General features: G+C 41.4%; 1 protein-coding gene across 1 annotated transcript; it reads left to right on the forward strand.

Moving 5' to 3' along the window:
- The first annotated feature begins 11887 nt into the window (after positions 1 to 11887).
- On the forward strand, positions 11888 to 18627 carry LOC112239108 (zinc finger protein 501-like). The gene is made up of 2 exons (XM_024407617.2): positions 11888 to 12169; positions 16502 to 18627. Exons 1-2 carry the CDS (start codon positions 11977 to 11979, stop codon positions 17506 to 17508), a joined length of 1200 nt encoding a protein of 399 aa, XP_024263385.2. The 5' UTR covers positions 11888 to 11976; the 3' UTR covers positions 17509 to 18627.
- Positions 18628 to 20024: the final 1397 nt, after the last annotated feature.

Here is a 20024-nt window from a genome sequence, read left to right on the forward strand (position 1 = left end):
AAAAGGAGACGGGAGAGTTGATTAACGCCAGTGAGTAGTACTATCTGTACTGGTACTGTACTGTATATAGCCTCCACATTGACTCTGTACTGGTACTTCCTGTATATAGCCTCCACATTGACTCTGTACTGGTACTCCCTGTATATAGCCTCCACATTGACTCTGTACTGGTACTGTACTGTATATAGCCTCCACATTGACTCTGTACTGGTACTTCCTGTATATAGCCTCCACATTGACTCTGTACTGGTACTTCCTGTATATAGCCTCCACATTGACTCTGTACTGGTACCCCCTGTATATATCCTCCACATTGACTCTGTACTGGTACTTCCTGTATATAGCCTCCACATTGACTCTGTACTGGTACCCCCTGTATATAGCCTCCACATTGACTCTGTACTGGTACCCCCTGTATATAGCCTCCACATTGACTCTGTACTGGTACCCCTGTATATATCCTCCACATTGACTCTGTACTGGTACTTCCTGTATATAGCCTCCACATTGACTCTGTACTGGTACCCCCTGTATATAGCCTCCACATTGACTCTGTACTGGTACTCCTGTATATAGCCTCCACATTGACTCTGTACTGGTACCTCCTGTATATAGCCTCCACATTGACTCTGTACTGGTACCCCCTGTATATAGCCTCCACATTGACTCTGTACAGGTACCCCTTGTATATAGCCTGTCGTGGAAATTTCCTCTATTTACCAAATCATGGGAGCAAACCACACACACACGTCAGAGTTAGTTATAAAAGTCCATCTTTAATTATATGAGCTCTATCACAATCCTGTGACTCTCAGATAAATTCAGTGTCTCTCAATGAATTCTCTGAGAGCCCCCTTACAATGCAACTGAGTTCCTTTTAATAGCAAAGACACACATAGTCAGACAGCATAGACATAATTCATCGTTCAGCTTTGTCTCCTTTCCCAAACCCCAGAACCATAAACCAAATCCTCCATATCAACAGGCATATATCAAATTGTCATTTAGATACAACCAACTCAAAATACAACCTCCTGGACAAACTCACGGAGAGGAGAATGAGGCTATAGGTTAAGATAGAAACAACATTAGAGGGAGCATAGAATGATTCCAGACACTGCAACCCTTCTTTCCCCACTGGGAAAGGTAGGGAGTAAAAGATATGTTTACACATGATGACACTTTGACCTCTCCCCTCTCAGCGGCCCATGCAACTTAGTTTTGACATAGAACAGATAACTGCAACCTCACCACAGAATTACATCAAAAATACCATTCTGATGAGAAGTAACTTACACACATTTGATGAATATTAAACATCTTACAAATGTTACCAACAAATTCTGATCCTTCCACGACAAGCCTCCACATTGACTCTGTACCGGTACCCCCAGTATATAGCCTCCACATTGACTCTGTACTGGTACCTCCTGTATATAGCCTCCACGTTGACTCTGTACTGGTACCCCCTGTATATAGCCTCCACATTGACTCTGTACTGGTACCTCCTGTATATAGCCTCCACATTGACTCTGTACTGGTACCTCCTGTATATAGCCTCCACATTGACTCTGTACTGGTACCTCCTGTATATAGCCTCCACATTGACTCTGTACTGGTACCTCCTGTATATAACCTCCACATTGACTCTGTACTGGTACCCCTGTATATAGCCTCCACATTGACTCTGTACTGGTACCTCCTGTATATAGCCTCCACATTGACTCTGTACTGGTACCCCCTGTATATAGCCTCCACATTGACTCTGTACTGGTACCTCCTGTATATAGCCTCCACGTTGACTCTGTACTGGTACCTCCTGTATATAGCCTCCACATTGACTCTGTACTGGTACCTCCTGTATATAGCCTCCACATTGACTCTGTACTGGTACCTCCTGTATATAGCCTCCACATTGACTCTGTACTGGTACCCCCTGTATATAGCCTCCACATTGACTCTGTACTGGTACCTCCTGTATATAGCCTCCACATTGACTCTGTACTGGTACCCCTGTATATAGCCTCCACATTGACTCTGTACTGGTACCCCTGTATATAGCCTCCACATTGACTCTGTACTGGTACCCCCTGTATATAGCCTCCACATTACTCTGTACTGGTACCCCCTGTATATAGCCTTACTGGTTGTATATAGCCTCCACATTGACTCTGTACAGGTACCCCTTGTATTACTTTTACCAAATCATGGGAGCAAATTTTCTTAGTCCATCTGCATTATTGAGCTCTATCACAATCCTGTGACTCTCAGATAAATTCAGTTCAACTGTAAGCCCCACTTACAATGCAACTGAGTTCCTTTTAATAGCAAAGACACACATAGTCAGACAGCACAGACATAATTCATCGTTCAGCTTTGTCTCCTTTCCCAAACCCCAGAACCATAAACCAAATCCTCATATCAACAGGCATATATCAAATTGTCATTTAGATACAACCCTGTCAAAATACAACCTCCTGGACAAACTCACGGAGAGGAGAATGAGGCTATAGGTTAAGATAGAAACAACATTAGAGGGAGCATAGAATGATTCCAGACACTGCAACCCTTCTTTCCCCACTGGGAAAGGTAGGGAGTAAAAGATATGTTTACACATGATGACACTTTGACCTCTCCCCTCTCAGCGGCCCATGCAACTTAGTTTTGACATAGAACAGATAACTGCAACCTCACCACAGAATTACATCAAAAATACCATTCTGATGAGAAGTAACTTACACACATTTGATGAATATTAAACATCTTACAAATGTTACCAACAAATTCTGTCCTTCCACGACAAGCCTCCACATTGACTCTGTACCGGTACACCCAGTATATAGCCTCCACATTGACTCTGTGGTACCCCCTGTAGCCTCCACATTGACTCTGTACTGGTACCCCTGTATATAGCCTCCACATTGACTCTGTACTGGTACCTCCTGTATATAGCCTCCACATTGACTCTGTACTGGTACCTCCTGTATATAGCCTCCACATTGACTCTGTACTGGTACCTCCTGTATATAGCCTCCACATTGACTCTGTACTGGTACCTCTATATAGCCTCCACATTGACTCTGTACTGGTACCACCTGTATATAGCCTCCACATTGACTCTGTACTGGTACCCCCTGTATATACCGTCCACATTGACTCGGTACTGGTACCCCCTGTATTAGCCTCCATATTGACTCTGTGGTACCTCCTGTATTAGCCTCCAGTTGACTCTGTACTGGTACCTCCTGTATATAGCCTCCACATTGACTCTGTACTGGTACCTCCTGTATATAGCCTCCACATTGACTCTGTACTGGTACCTCCTGTATATAGCCTCCATATTGACTCTGTACTGGTACCTCCTGTATATAGCCTCCACATTGACTCTGTACTGGTACCTCCTGTATATAGCCTCCACATTGACTCTGTACTGGTACCCCCTGTATTTCATCCTGCTATTATTATTATTTACTGCTGCTCTTTATTTGTTATTCTTCTCTCTTACTTTTAAAAATATATTTTCTTAGCTGCATTGTTGATTAAGGGCTTGTAAGTAAGCATTTCACTGTAACACTTGCTGTATTTAGTGCATGTAACAAATAACATTTTATTTGAGCAGCAGTAGTAGATATAGTAGTAGTATTGGTAGTAGTATTGGTAGCAGTAGTAGTTGTGGTAGCCGTAGTGGTAGCAGTAGTAGTTGCGGTAGTGGTAGTGGTAGCAGCAGTAGTAGTGGTAGCAGCAGTAGTAGTGGTAGCGGTAGTATTAGCGGTGGTAGCAGTAGTAGTTGTATTGGTAGTAGTAGTAGTGGCTGCAGTAGTAGTATTAGTGGTGGTAGCGGTTGTAGTTGTGGTAGCAAGTAGCAGTATTGACTGCATTAGTAGTATTAGCGGTGGTAGCGGTTGTAGTAGTGGCTGCAGTAGTAGTAGTGGCTGCAGTAGTAGTATTAGCGGTGGTAGCGGTTGTAGTTGTGGTAGCAGTAGTAGTAGTGACTGCAGTAGTAGTATTAGCGGTGGTAGCGGTTGTAGTAGTGGCTGCAGTAGTAGTATTAGCGGTGGTAGCGGTTGTAGTAGTGGCTGCAGTAGTAGTAGTAGTGGCTGCATTAGTAGTATTAGCGGTGGTAGCGGTTGTAGCCACTACTGTAAGTAGCCATTTCACTGTAAGGTCTACACCTATTGTATTTAGCGCATGTGACAAGTAACATTTTATTTGAGCAGTAGTAGTTGTAGTAGCAGTAGTAATAGTAGCAGTAGTGGTGGTAGTAGCAGTGGTAGTAGTAGTATTAGTGGTGGTAGCGGCTGTAGTTGTGGTAGCAAGTAGCAGTAGTGACTGCAGTAGTAGTATTAGTGGTGGTAGCGGTTGTAGTTGTGGTAGCAGTAGCAGTAGTGACTGCAGTAGTAGTAGCGGTGGTAGCGGTTGTAGTAGTGGCTGCAGTAGTAGTAACGGTAGTAGTAGCTGTAGTGGTGGTAGTAGTAGCAGTAGTATCAGTAGTAGTTGTGGTGGTAGCAGTAGTAGTGGCTGTAGTAGTAGTATTAGCGGTTGTAGTAGTGGCTGCAGTAGTAGTAGTGGCTGCAGTAGTAGTATTAGCGGTGGTAGCGGTTGTAGCCACTACTGTAAGTAGCCATTTCACTGTAAGGTCTACACCTATTGTATTTAGCGCATTTGACAATTAACATTTTATTTGAGTAGTAGTAGATATAGTAGCTGTGGTGGTGGTGGTAGTAGTAGTAGTAGTAGTAGTAGTAGTAGTAGCAGAAGCAGTAGTAGTGGTAGCGGTAGTAGTTGTGGTAGCAGCAGTAGTGGTAGCAATAGTAGTAGTAGTAACGGTGGTAGTAGTAGTAGTAGCAGCTGTAGTAGTTGTAGTAGTAGCAGTAGTAGTGGCAGTGGTAGTAGTTGTGGTAGCAGCAGTAGTAGTAACGGTAGTAGTAGCTGTAGTGGTGGTAGTAGTAGCAGTAGTATCAGTAGTAGTAGTTGTGGTAGCAGTAGTAGTAGTGGCTGCAGTAGTAGTATTAGCGGTGGTAGCGGTTGTAGTAGTGGCTGCAGTAGTAGTAGTGGCTGCAGTAGTAGTATTAGCGGTGGTAGCGGTTGTAGCCACTACTGTAAGTAGCCATTTCACTGTAAGGTCTACACCTATTGTATTTAGCGCATTTGACAATTAACATTTTATTTGAGTAGTAGTAGATATAGTAGCGGTGGTGGTGGTAGTAGTAGTAGTAGTAGCAGAAGCAGTAGTAGTGGTTGTGGTAGTGGTAGCGGTAGTAGTTGTGGTAGCAGCAGTAGTGGTAGCAATAGTAGTAGTAGTAACGGTGGTAGTAGTAGTAGTAGCAGCAGTAGCTGTAGTAGTTGTAGTAGTAGCAGTAGTAGTGGTAGTGGTAGTAGTTGTGGTAGCAGCAGTAGTGGTAGTAATAGTAGTAGTAACGGTAGTAGTAGTAGCAGCAGTAGCTGTAGTGGTGGTAGTAGTAGTAGCAGTAGTATCAGTAGTAGTGGTTGTGGTAGTGGTAGCAGTAGTAGTGGTAGCAGTAGTGGTAGTAGTGGTAGCAGTAGTAGTGGTAATGGTGGTAGTAGTAGCAGCGGTAGCTGTAGTAGTAGTAGCTACAGTAGTGGTGGTAGTAATCGTAGTTGCAGTAGTAGTGGTAGTAGTAGCTGTGGTAGCTGTAGTAGTAGTAGTAGTGGTAGCTGCAGTAGTAGTGGTAGTAGTAGCCGCAGTAGTAGTTGGGGTAGTAGTAGTAGCTGTGGTAGTCATAGTAGCTGCAGTAGTAGTGGTAGTTGTAGTAGTGGTAGTTGTAGTAGTGGTAGTAGTAGCTGCAGTGGTGGTGGTAGTAGTAGCTGTGGTAGCGGTAGTAGTCGTAGCTGCAGTGGTAGCAGTAGTGGTAGTCGTAGTAGCTGCAGTAGTAGTGGTAGTAGTAGCTGCAGTAGTAGTGGTAGCAGTAGTTGGGTTAGCGGTAGTAGTCGTAGCTGCAGTGGTAGGTCTGGTAGCGGAAGCAGTAGTTGTGGTAGCGGTGGTATTGTTAGCAGTAGTTGTGGTAGCTGCAGTAGTGGTAGCAGTGGTGGTAGAAGCAGTAGTAGTGGTGGTAGTGGTAATAGCGGTGGTAGTGGTAATAGTGGTAGAGGTAATAGTGATAGTAGCAGTAGTAGTAGTGGTAGTAGCAGTAGGACTAGTCGTAGTAACAGCAGTAATGTTAGTAGCAGTAGCAATAGAAGTGGCAGTAATGGTAGTAGCAGTAGCGATAGAAGTAGTAGTAGTAGTAGTAGTAGTAGCACTAGTAGTTGGGTGGTAGTAGTAGTAGCAGCAGTAATGGTAGCGGTAGTAGTAGTAGCTGTAGTAGTAGTAGCTGCAGTAGCTGTGGTAGTAGTCGTAGCTGCAGTAGTAGTTGTGTTAGCAGTAGTTGTGGTAGCGGCAGTAGTGTTAGCAGTAGTTGTGGTGGTAGCGGCAGTAGTGTTAGCAGTAGTTGTGGTAGTAGCGGTAGCAATGGTACTGGATGCAGTAGTTGTGGTAGTAGTGGTAGTGTGGAAGTAGTGGTAGCAGTGGTAGCGGAAGTGGTAGTAGCAGTAGTAGTAGTATTAGCAGTGGTAGTAGTAGTAGCAATAGAAGTGGCAGTAGTAGTATTAGTAGTAGCAGTAGTAGTAGTAGTAGTATTAGCAGTGGTAGTAGTAGCAGCAGTAATGGTAGTAGCAGTAGTAGTAGTAGTATTAGCAGTGGTAGTAGTAGCAGCAGTAATGGTAGTAGCAGTAGTAGTAGTAGTATTAGCAGTGGTAGTAGTAGTAGCGGTGGTGGTAGCAGTAGTAGTAGTAGTAGTATTAGCAGTGGTAGTAGTAGCAGCAGTAATGGTAGTAGCAGTAGTAGTAGTAGTATTAGCAGTGGTAGTAGTAGCAGCAGTAATGGTAGTAGCAGTAGTAGTAGTAGTATTAGCAGTGGTAGTAGTAGTAGCGGTGGTGGTAGCAGTAGTAAAATGCATCTTTGTAAAACATAAAAAGTGTTTTCTATTAAACCCTAATAACTCCACTTCTCTTCTCTTAATCAACTTGAAACTTGATCCATTTAAGTGTTTTGAATGGTTAGGAGTCCACAAGGGAGGATGTTTAAATGCTTCCATGCAACGGTCTCTTTCAGCCTGCTTATAAGTATCCTGTTACATTGCTGCTTGCAGCTATATTTAGTGTGACGGAAATTGGAAATGTTCTGACCTTCAGGTTATTAATGGATCTAGTCTGGATTAAACCTCAAAGGCAGTAGGATTATAAATACCTGGTCACTTTCCCCAATTTTCCAAGATGCCCCGAATCCTTAGCGAATAAGCAAGAAATCCGGAATCCGCCAAACCAGGATTTCTGAAAAGCCTGGGAATTCTGGGAAATCAAACCTAATAGGAAGACAGTTTTGTCAAGTGGAGGTATCATTCAGGTCACTGTTTAACTACACGCTCTGTATTTTATTGAGGGATCTAGTCTGGATTTAACCTCATGGGAAGAGTTTTATAATGTGGAGGTTTCATTCAGGTCTATATTTAACTAAATACCTTGTCTTTGGCAGGAGAGAGACCAGACTCTCACTCTGACAGCGGGAAGAGTCCTTCGGGGGAACCAGACCCAGAGACGCCCAAACCAGCAAGACAGCATCACTGCTCCCACTGTGGAAAGAGTTTTACCTGGTTAGGGTACCTAAAACAGCATGAGAGAACACACACAGGAGAAAAGCCTTTCCAATGTTCTCAGTGTGGAAAGAGTTTTACCGTGTTAGTCAACCTGAAAAGGCATGAGAAACTACACTCTGGAGAAAAGCCATTCCAATGTTCCCAGTGTGGAAAAAGTTTTACCCGGTTAGGACACTTAAAAGAGCATGAGAGGACGCACACAGGAGAAAAGCCTTACCACTGCTCCCAATGTGAAAAGAGATTTTCACGATCAGGGGATCTAAAAAGTCACGAGAGGACACACACAGGAGAAAAGCCTTACCAATGTTCTCAATGTGAGAAGAGTTTCACCCAGGTAGGGAACCTGAAAATACATAACAGAATACACTCTGGAGAGAAGCCGTACCATTGCTCCCAATGTGGAAAGAGTTTTACCTGGTTAGGGAGTCTGAATTCGCATGAGTGGACACACAGAGGAGAGATGCCTTACCACTGCTCCCAATGTGAAAAGCGTTTTAGCCAGTTGGAGCACCTGAAATCACATGAAAGAACACATTCAGGAGAGAAGCCTTTCCACTGCTCTCATTGTGGAAAAACATTTTCCCAGTCAGAGGACCTGAAATCCCATGAGAGAATAGAGAGGCTGTGTTCTGACTTATGTTTTTGACTGGAATATGTTTTTGACTGCAAATGTGTGTGTTTTGAAATCATATTGTTTATCTGAAACCTGACTGACATATTGTTTATATGAAACCAAAAATAGGCCTACTCTTGTTTTTTTTCACCCCGAGACATGATCGATGAAACATATCTCTTAAGTCTGGGTAGGCTGGGTGGGAGGTAACCCAATGGGTATGTCTGGGTAGCCTTTTGACCTTTTATTAAAACAGGTTTGGCTTCATTGGTGGAAAGATGATTGTAGATGCAAGGATGGTTTTCCTAGGTTATCGAAAGGAAACTAAAACTGTGTCAAACAAGGCATATCTACATGGGCATTACATGAAATGCACTTCAACAAAGTCAACCAAATCTATATATATATATATAGACAATATGAATCAACACTTGGTAAGGTTTCTAGCAGTAAACAGGCTTTGAATATTATGTAGAACTCTTAATCAGAGTTGATGATAACAAAACTAAAGAGTTACACTTATTTGAGAACTTATTTGTATTGCTTTTAATCTTTTTAATGAATTTATCTTATTAACACTTTGTTCTAGCTAGCTATTTGTGTAGGTAGCTATCAAGTAAACGCAATGACCAAAAGTATGTGGACACCTGTTGTCAAACATCTCATTCCAAAATCATGGGTGTTAATATGGAGTTGGTCCCCCCCTTTTGCTGCCGTAACAGCCTCCACTCTTCTGGGAAGGCTTTCCACTAGATGTTGGAACATTGCTGCTATAACAGCCTCTACTCTTCTGGGAAGGCTTTCCACTAGATGTTTGAACATTGCTGCTGGGACTTGCTTCCATTCAGCCACGAGAACATTAGTGAGGTCGGACACTGATGTTGGTCGATTGGGCCTGGCTCGCAGTCTGCGTTTTCAATTTATCCCAACGGTGTTCGATGGGGTTGAGGTCAGGGCTCTGTGCAGGCCAGTCAAGTTTTCCCACACCGATCTCAACAAACCATTTCTGTATGGGCCTCGCTTTGTGCACGGGAGCATTGTCATGCTGAAACAGGAAAGGGCCTTTCAAATAACTTGCCACAAAGATGGAAGCACAGAATCATCTAGAAAGTCATTGTATGCAGTGGCGTTAAGATTTCCTTTCACTGGAACTAAGGAGCCCGAACCATGAAAAACAGCCCCAGGCCATTATTCCTCTACCACCAAACTTTGACTATATGTATTGGGACAGGTAACGTTTTCCTGGCATCCACCAAACCCAGACTCATCCGTCGGACTGCCAGATGGTGAAGCGTGAATCGTCACTCCAGAGAATGTGTTTCCACTGATCCAGAGTCTAATGGCGGTGAGCTTTACACCACTCCAGCCGACCATTGGCATTGCACATGGTGATTTTAGGCTTGTGTGCGACTACTCATCCATGGAAACCCATTTCATGAAGCTCCCGACGAACAGTTCTTGTTGACGTTGCTTCCCGGAGGCCGTTTGGAACTCGGTAGTGAGTGTTGCAACCGAGGACAGAGGATTTTTACGCGCTACGTGTTTCAGTACTCCCCTACTACTTCGTGGCTGAACCATTGTTGCTACAAGAAGTTTCCACTTCACAATAACTTACGGTTGACTGGGGCAGAAATTTGACAAACTGACTTGATAGAAAGGTGGCATCCTATGACAGTGCCACATTGAAAGTCACTGAGCTCTTCAGTAAGGCCAATGTTTGTCTATGGAGATTGCAAGGCTGTGTGCTTGATTTTTATACACCTGTCAACAATGGGTGTGGCTGAAATAAACAAATCCACTAATTTGAAGGTGTGTCCACATATATTAAATTCAAAAGGCACTCGCACATCTGAGCAATATCTCTAGGGTTTTTTTTGCAGGTGCATGGCAACAATTGAACACGATGAAGGAAAAAGCAAACCGCACACTGCTCTTGATAGTATCACTGATATTTAATAAGCTTTTACGTATCGGCCTCACGGCCTTCGTCAGAGCTTTTGTGATTTAAAAAAAAAAAAGTGCACCATTATGTAGACCTAGCCGTTCCACACATTGAATGGGGTTGGAGGCAAAGGAAAAACAAATAAGTGCTACCAAATATAACAATATATATTTCATAAATATTACCAAAGTGTATAAATAAGACGTATGAAACACGTCTGTAAAACCCCAATGTCATCAAAGCTGTCCTCAAGGCAAAGTGGTGGCTACTTTGATGAATCTCAAATATAAAATATATATTTTGATTGGTTTAACACTTTTTTTTGGTTACTACATGATTCCATATAGGTTATTTTATTGTTTTGATGTCTTCACTATTATACAATGTAGAAAAGAGTCAAAGGAAAGAAAAACCCTGGAATGAGCAGGTGTGTCAACTATTTGACTGGTTGTGTACATCTACATGATGTATTGTTACACCATGTAGGAGCAGTATAGACCTACTCTGTTCATTATATACATCTACATGATGTATTGTTACACCATGTAGGAGCAGTATAGACCTAGTCTGTTCATTATATACATCTACATGATGTATTGTTACACCATGTAGGAGCAGTATAGACCTAGTCTGTTCATTATATACATCTACATGATGTATTGTTACACCATGTAGGAGCAGTATAGACCTAGTCTGGTCATTATATACATCTACATGATGTATTGTTACACCATGTAGGAGCAGTATAGACCTAGTCTGTTCATTATATACATCTACATGATGTATTGTTACACCATGTAGGAGCAGTATAGACCTAGTCTGTTCATTATATACATCTACATGATGTATTGTTACACCATGTAGGAGCAGTATAGACCTAGTCTGTTCATTAAATACATCTACATGATGTATTGTTACACCATGTAGGAGCAGTATAGACCTAGTCTGTTCATTATATACATCTACATGATGTATTGTTACACCATGTAGGAGCAGTATAGACCTACTCTGTTCATTAGATACATCTACATGATGTATTGTTACACCATGTAGGAGCAGTATGGACATATTTGTTAATTATAATATATGTTTAGGTGAATTAACATGAAATTATCTTAAATGCAGATGTGCAGTAGTCTATTTAAATTCTCACCCAATAAAAATCTGCACTAATGAATCAAAACATGCTTCTCTTTGTACGTTTCCATATAATATTGACTTCTATAATAAACGTTTTGTCTGAAAATAAAATATTTTCTGTAACTGCGTTATCCACTCTAGTTAGCAGTTGGCGATGTTCATTTTTCTCGCGATACTACTAGCGTGACGTATATTCTAGTGGACAGGGACGGGACACTTCAACAACAGTTAGCCACCTCGCCGAAATATTCAAGGTCTTTATAATATTTCGGTGTATGTTAGCCATTGTGTTATAAACACACGTCTACCAGTTACCCAATTTAATTTCATATTTACGTTGTTCGCTAGCTGGTTGGTTAAATTTGCCTATCACTAGTCTAATCGCTAATGCTAACTAGCTAGCTAACTTCCTCGACCATGAGCTCACTAAGATACTGCCCCCATACTAAAGAGGAGGTCGGATGGACGGAAAGCGGAGAAGAGGAGAAGGAAGAGGATGATGTCGCAGTTAAAAAAATAGAGGATGAGTTACTGTGAAAGAAGTAGAGGATGAGGCTGTTACAGTGAAAGAAGAAGAGACTGTTAAAATAGAAGTAGAGGATGGGGCTGTTACTGTGAAAGAAGAAGAGATGGACGTTAGAGTGAATGAAGACAAAGGAGAGTTCAGAGTGAAAGAGGAGGGGGATGTTACCAAAGATATTTATATCTGTGATGTAAAAAAAGAGGAGGAAGAGGAGGAGGATGCAGTTTTTGGAGTGGAGGGAGAGATAACTGTCACATTGAAAGAAGAAGAAGAGGAGACAGGAGATCTGATTAACACCAGTAAGTAATCAAAGTAAAGTTGGTTTTATTTCCAACATTAAAATATATTCACATTATATTAAATGCCTACTTTTACAACCTTTGATTTCCATTGATGTGTTGATTTGATAGAATCACATCAAGACGTTAAAAAATGCATTTAAATCTCTGATCTGCACTAACTTTTTTCATGGGTTGTCATAGAAACCTCAGAACCAGTGCTAAATATTCTAAGCTGGTCTGGTCTACTTTTACAACCTTTGATTTGGGAAAAAAAAATCAGTGATTTGATAAAAAGACATCAAATCATTAAAGGCATTTAAATCTATTTTATTAAAAACGTTATTGTGGATAAGAGATGTAGCCCTTTCCATCACTCACAGCCCATATGTCATCCAGTTTATGGGTTGAAAATGGCAGATTTTGTCACGCTATACATGACGTCAGAGCTCAGCGGCTGTACAGTAACGCGCTGTACATGACGTCAGAGCTCAGTGGCTGTACAGTAACACGCTACACATGACGTCAGAGCACAGCGGCTGTACAGTAACACACTACACATGACGTCAGAGCTCAGCAGCTGTACAGTAACACACTACACATGACGTCAGAGCACAGCGGCTGTACAGTAACACGCTACACATGACGTCAGAGCACAGCGGCTGTACAGTAACACACTATACATGACGTCAGAGCTCACTTTCTCTGCTGTGTGGGTTTCGACTGACAGCCGTTATAAACTGGAGCGTGGAGCACAACAAGAAGATGCCCCCCTCCCTCCCGCTAATGGGGCCACTTTTGCACATTAGTGGTTGTCTGAGTGGAATGCTGTAAATCAAGAGGAGTTGATGTTGTCTGAAAGATGAAATGTTGAGGATTATAAGAAATACCGCGTTGATGTCAGAGAACCAAACGACACAGCAATGAGTCCTAATTGTTCACTTCACATCATTTACAATATCAAGGTTAATGAGCCGTATGTTTGATCCACAGTTACAAGGATGGCATTATAATCCAATCAAATTGTATTGGTCACATACACATGGTTAGCAGTAAACATTCTTAAAGTGGCATTATTAAAGTGACTAGTGTTCCATTTATTAAAGTGGCCAATGATATCAAGTCTGTAGGTAGGCAGCCGCCTCTCTGTGCTCGTGATTGCTGTTTAACAGTCTGATGACCTTGAGATAGAAGCTGTTTTTCAGACTCTCGGTCCCAGCTTTGATGCACCTGTCCTGATCTCGCCTTCTGGATGATAGCGGGGTGAACAGGCAGTGGCTCGGGTGGTTGTTGTCCTTGATTATCTTTTTTTTCCTTCCTGTGACATCGGTTGTTGAAGGTGTCCTGGAGGGCAGGTAGTTTGCCCCCAGTGATGCTTTGTCCAGACCGCACCACCCTCTGGAGAGCCCTGTGGTTGTGGACGGTGCAGTTGAACCAGGAACACATCGACAACAGCCACCCTCGAAGCAGCATTACCCATCGCTCCACAAAAGCCCTTGCAGAGTAAGGGGAACGACTACTCCAAGTCTCAGAGCGAGTGACGTTTGAAACGCTATTAGCGTGCACCCCGCTAACTAGCTAGCCATTTCACATCGGTTACACCAGCCATTAGGCTGATAGGCTTGAAGTCATAAACAGCTCAATGCTTGAAGCATTGCGAAGAGCTGCTGGCAAAACGCACAAAAGTGCTGTTTGATTGAATGCTTACGAGCCTGCTGCTGCCCTACCATCTCTCAGGCAGACTGCTCTATCAAATCATAGACTTAGTTATAACATGATAACACACAGAAATACGAGCCTTTGGTCATTAATATGGTCGAAACTTTTATTCTTTCAGATAAATATGGAACCGTTCCGTATTATCTGACGGGGGGCATCCATCAGTCTAAATATTCCTGTTACATTGTAACAACCTTCAATGCTATGTCATAGTTACGTAAAATTCTGGCAAATTAGTTCGCCACGAGCCAGGCGGCCCAAACTGTTGCATATACCCTTGACTCTGCGTGCAATGAACGCAAGAGAAGTGACACAATTTCACCTGGTTAATATTGCCTGCTAACCTGGATTGCTTTTAGCTAAATATGCAGGTTTAAAAATATATACTTCTGTGTATTGATTTTAAGAAAGGCATTGATGTTTATGTTTAGGGACAGTCGTGCAACGATTGTGCTTTTTTTCACAAATGCGCTTTTGTTAAATCATCCTCTGTTTGGCGAAGTTGGCTGTCTTTGTTAGGAAGAAATAGTCTTCACACAGTTCGCAACGAGCCAGGCGGCCCAAACTGCTGCATATACCCTGACTCTGTTGCAAGAGAAGTGACACAATTTCTCTAGTTAAAAGAAATTCATGTCGGCAGGCAATATTAACTAAATATGCAGGTTTAAAAATATATACTTGTGTATTGATTTTAAGAAAGGCATTGATGTTTATGTTTAGGTACACATTTTCGCGAATGCGCACCGCATCGATTATATGCAACGCAGGACACTCTAGATAAACTAGTAATATCATCAACCATGTGTAGTTAACTAGTGATTATGATTGATTGATTGTTTTTTATGAGATAAGTTTAATGCTAGCTAGCAACTTACCGTGGCTTCTTACTGCATTCACGTAACAGGCAGGCTCCTCGTGGAGTGCAATGTGAGGCAGGTGGTTAGAACATTGGACTAGTTAACCGTAAGGTTGCAAGATTGAATCCCACGAGCTGACAAGGTAAAAATCTGTCGTTCTGCCCCTGAAGGAGGCAGTTAACTCACCATTTCTAGGCCGTCATTGAAAATAAGAATGTGTTCTTAACTGACTTGCCTAGTTAAATAAAGGTGTAAAAAAAAAACTGCCAAATCGGTCTCCAAAAATACCGATTTCCGATTGTTATGTAAACTTGAAATCGGCCCTAATTAATCGGCCATTCCGATTCATCGGTCGACCTCTACTGTAGGCAGTCTCGTCATTGTTGGTAATCAAACCTACCACTGTTGTGTCATCTGCAAACTTGATGATTGAGTTGGAGGCATGCATGGCCACGCAGTCGTGTGTCAACACGGGATTTTCTATATGGAATATTTCTATATGGGGTATTTCTATATGGAGTATTTCTATATGGAGTATTTCTATATGGAATATTTCTATATGGAGTATTTCTATATGGAGTATTTCTATATGGAGTATTTCTATATGAAGTATTTCTATATGGAGTATTTCTATATGGGGTATTTCTATATGGAGTATTTCTATATGGAGTATGGAGTATTTCTATATGGAGTATTTCTATATGAAGTATTTCTATATGGAGTATGGAGTATTTCTATATGGAGTATTTCTATATGGAGTATGGAGTATTTCTATATGGAGTATTTCTATATGGGGTATTTCTATATGGAGTATTTCTATATGGAGTATGGAGTATTTCTATATGGAGTATTTCTATATGGAGTATTTCTATATGGAGTATTTCTATATATATGGAGTATTTCTATATATATGGAGTATTTCTATATGGGGTATTTCTATATGGAGTATGGAGTATTTCTATATGGAGTATTTCTATATGGGGTATTTCTATATGGAGTATTTCTATATGGAGTATTTCTATATGGAGTATTTCTATATGGAGTATTCCTATATGGAGTATGGAGTATTTCTATATGGAGTATTTCTATATGGAGTATTTTTATATGGAATATTTCTATATGGAATATGGAGTATTTCTATATGGAGTATTTCTATATGGAGTATTTCTATATGGAGTATTTCTATATGGAGTATTTCTATATGGAGTATTTCTATATGGGGTATTTCTATATGGAGTATTTCTATATGGAGTATTTCTATATGGAGTATTTCTATATGGAGTATTTCTATATGGAGTATTTCTATATGGTGTATTTCTATATGGAGTATTTCTATATGGAGTATTTCTATATGGAGTATTTCTATATTCAGAAATACACCTTTAATTCTCATTAATGTATAGATTAGATTAATATAAAGACTAAATATTCAGATAAAATAAGAAGATAAATAAAACGTATTATTATAAATATCTCTTTCTAAAGTACCCTTCATTGTAATTAAGTTTACATGTGAGAATTGTCAATATGAGAAAACAATTATTTCACTTCCGCTGGTGTGGAATCGTTTATGTATTAAAGTGATGAGGTGTGATGGTTCCATACAACTGCCTCCTCATAAGTGTTTTAGAAAATAATGGGCATTTTCTGAAACCTGACTTCAGGTTATTGGGGGGGGATCTAGTCTGGATTAAACCTCATAGGAAGACAGTTTTATCATGTGGAGGTTTCATTCAGGTCTCTCTATTTAACTAAAATAATCTGTTGTCTTTGACAGGAGAAAGACCACACTCTCACAACAGGAAGAGTCCATCAGGTGAACCAGACCCAGAGATGCCAAATCCAGCCAGACGACACCACTGCTCCCAGTGTGGAAAGCATTTTACCAAGTTACAGAACCTAAAACAGCATGAGAGGACACACAAAGGAGAAAAGCGTTTTCAATGCTTTCAGTGTGAAAAAATATTTTCACGTTCACAGGATTTTAAAAAGCATGAGAGGACACACACAGGAGAAATGCCCTTCCAATGCTCCCAGTGTGGAAAGGGTTTTAACCGGTTAGGGAGCCTGAAAGAACATACAATGATACACACAGGAAAGAAGCCTCACCACTGCTCCCAGTGTGGAAAGAGTTTTAACCGGTTAGGGAACCTGAAAAAGCATGAGAGAATACACTCTGGAGTGAAGCCTTACCAGTGTTCCTATTGTGGAAAGAATTTTACTCAGTTAGAGAACCTGAAGGAACATGAAAGGACACACACGGGGGAGAAACCCCACCATTGCTCTCAGTGTGGAAAGGCTTTTACCACGTCACGAAACCTTAAAGAGCATAAGACGAAACACACCGGAGAAAAGCCTTTCCACTGCTCCCTGTGTGGAAAGAATTTTACCCATTTAGGGAACCTGAAGAAACATGAGAGAATACACTCTGGAGATAAGCCGTACCCCTGTTCCCACTGTGGAAGGAGTTTTAGGTGGTTAGGAACCTTAAAGCAACATGAGAGAATACACACGGGAGAGAAGCCTTTCCAATGTTCCCAGTGTGGAAAGGGTTTTACCCAGTTAGGTAACCTAAAAGCGCACGAGAGGACACACTCAGGAGAAAAGCCTTTCCAATGTTCTCAGTGTGGAAAGAGTTTTACTGTGTTTGTGAGCCTAAAAGAGCATAAGAGAATACACACAGGAGAGAAGCCCTACCAATGCTCCCACTGTGGCAAGAGTTTTAGGGGGTTAGGGAACCAGAAAAAACATGAGAGGACACACACAGGAGAAAAGCCTTACTAATTTTCTCAATGTGGAAAGAGTTATAACCAGTTAAGCACCTGAAATCACATTTAGGTGTGAAGCCTTTCCACTGCTCCCATTTTAGTTCCAGGGCTATGATTTCCGCATATTTACAATTTCGGACATTTGGCCCATAGACTGGTCTGTAACTTGGAGAGGGTGGAGCTTTTGGTTCCGATCCCAGTTCTATCTCGTCTCTTAACACGTATGGATCCAGAACTTCATCAAGTGTTACCAACCCAGTAACTAACCCACGGATGTTGTTGCACTCACTTTGTCTAAGGGGTGCTAAGCCTAGTTACATGGTCTGTAACCTGAATGAATGAATGTATGCATTTATGTGTGAAATCAGTTAATGGACCTAGGTGTTGAATTCCCAGGGAGACGGCAACCTTACCTCGGTCCAGGGCCTTGACATCTTGACCTCTTGGTCGGCCAATCCAAGACGACTATTATTTGTTTAGATGGTGACGAAACGTAAACATGCCAAAATCATCATCAGCAAAGTCTTCACCACCATCAACCTCACAATCATCATCCCCATGACAACCAAGGACAATGATAGCAGTTCCAGATCAGACTAGCCTACGTCCTCCTCTTCCCTGTGTTCAAAGGGCCGTACGGTTAAAGAAGTGTTTGTACCAGCTGATCATGACAGTGGGAAGTCCATCCTGTCTGACTGTGCCCACCCTTTTTACACCAGAGGTTCTTAAACCTTTTTCAGCCTGGGACCCAAATTAAAAAAATTCAGTGTTTTCCTGGGACCCAAGCTTATTAAAATATGCAACTATGTGTAAAATATTGGTTGATTTCATTGCCCTTATACCTAAAACAAATCTAATATAAACAAAAACATATAACAATGATATGAAATACCCATAAAAAGACTAATCATGTTTATTCTTTTAAAAAACTCTTACATATCTGTCTAGGTTGGACCTGTTGCTGTACAAATACAATAAATCATTTTCATTCTGAACTGGAAGTAAACGGATTGATCACATCACACAGATGTAGAACAGAACACACACGGGCTCAGTTTTTGATAGTGCAACCCTAAGTAACAGTACAGATGAGAAATGATCAGGCCTACCGTACATCTTACTGTGGAAAGTATTGGGCTCAGTTTTTGATAGTTTTACAGATGAGAAATGATCAGGCCTACCTACATCTTACTGTGGAAAGTACAGTACAGAGTACAGATGAAAAATGATCAGGCCTACCGTACATCTTACTGTGGAAAGTATTGTTGAAAAATAAAGTCTAAGTCGGAACTGTTTCTGTTAAAATACAATAACTATTTGTATTATTCTGAACTGGAATAAACTGATCAAACCACACAGGTTGAAGTTTTCAACAAGGATGTCTATGCTGGACTTCGGTTTTGACAGGGCAACACGGAGGTCATGCTCAGCATTGAGTCACAGGAGAGGCCTTTGGGGGTGGGGTGGGGGGGGTGCAGAAAGGCCTTCTGGAACATGTGAACTTTCATGTGCCTTAATAACAGACTTGTATGTCATCTGTAAATACCAATACAATTGTTAAACTACGAGCCTAGTTGGTTTAGCCAACGGAAAAAGACAGGAACCTTCCCTCCTCTAGCCACGATTGGCTGAGATAAATGATGGGCTGGACTTTCCGAGAGATGAGTTCGGATTGGTCTGCCATGTAGCTTCTGTCTATAACATGAGCTGCTGATCTTTCTAATGTTTCTTATTTTCTCTCATGTTATTCCACTGAGGCCGATACGTAAAGCTTAATAATGTGCAGTGTGGGAGTTTATTATTATTTTCTCCATTGAAACAAAAGATCAGCTCAGATGTGCAAGTGCCTTTTGAAGTTGTGATAGTGGCAAAATATGTAATTTGGATGTAGCGGTTGTTAGCTTGAATGCTAACGCTCATTGACATAGGCTGGTAGCAAAGCTAGCCAAAGAGCAAGTGCTTTTTAAGTTGTGATAGTGGTTGTTAGCTTGAATGCTAACGCTCATTGACATAGGCTGGTAGCAAAGCTAGCCAAAGAGCAAGTGCTTTTTAAGTTGATAGTGGTTGTTAGCTTGAATGCTAACGCTCATTGACATAGGCTGGTAGCAAAGCTAGCCAAAGAGCAAGTGCATTGACATTTTTTAAGTTGTGATAGTGGTTGTTAGCTTGAATGCTAATGCTCATTGACATAGGCTGGTAGCAAAGCTAGCCAAAGAGCAAGTGCTTTTTAAGTTGATAGTGGTTGTTAGCTTGAATGCTAAGCTCATTGACATAGGCTGGTAGCAAAAGCCAAAGAGCAAGTGCTCATTTTTATTAAGTTGTGATAGTGGTTGTTAGCTTGAATGCTAATGCTCATTGACATAGGCTGGTAGCAAAGCTAGCCAAAGAGCAAGTGCTTTTTAAGTTGATAGTGGTTAGTTTGAATTAGCTTTGAATGCTGGTAGCAAAAGCCAAAGAGCAAGTGCATTGATATAGGCTGGTAGCTCAAAGCTGGTAGCAAAGCTAGCCAAAGAGCAAGTGCTTTTTAAGTTG

Source organism: Oncorhynchus tshawytscha, unplaced genomic scaffold, assembly GCF_018296145.1.
Source record: "Oncorhynchus tshawytscha isolate Ot180627B unplaced genomic scaffold, Otsh_v2.0 Un_contig_540_pilon_pilon, whole genome shotgun sequence".
Lineage (NCBI taxonomy): Eukaryota > Metazoa > Chordata > Actinopteri > Salmoniformes > Salmonidae > Oncorhynchus > Oncorhynchus tshawytscha.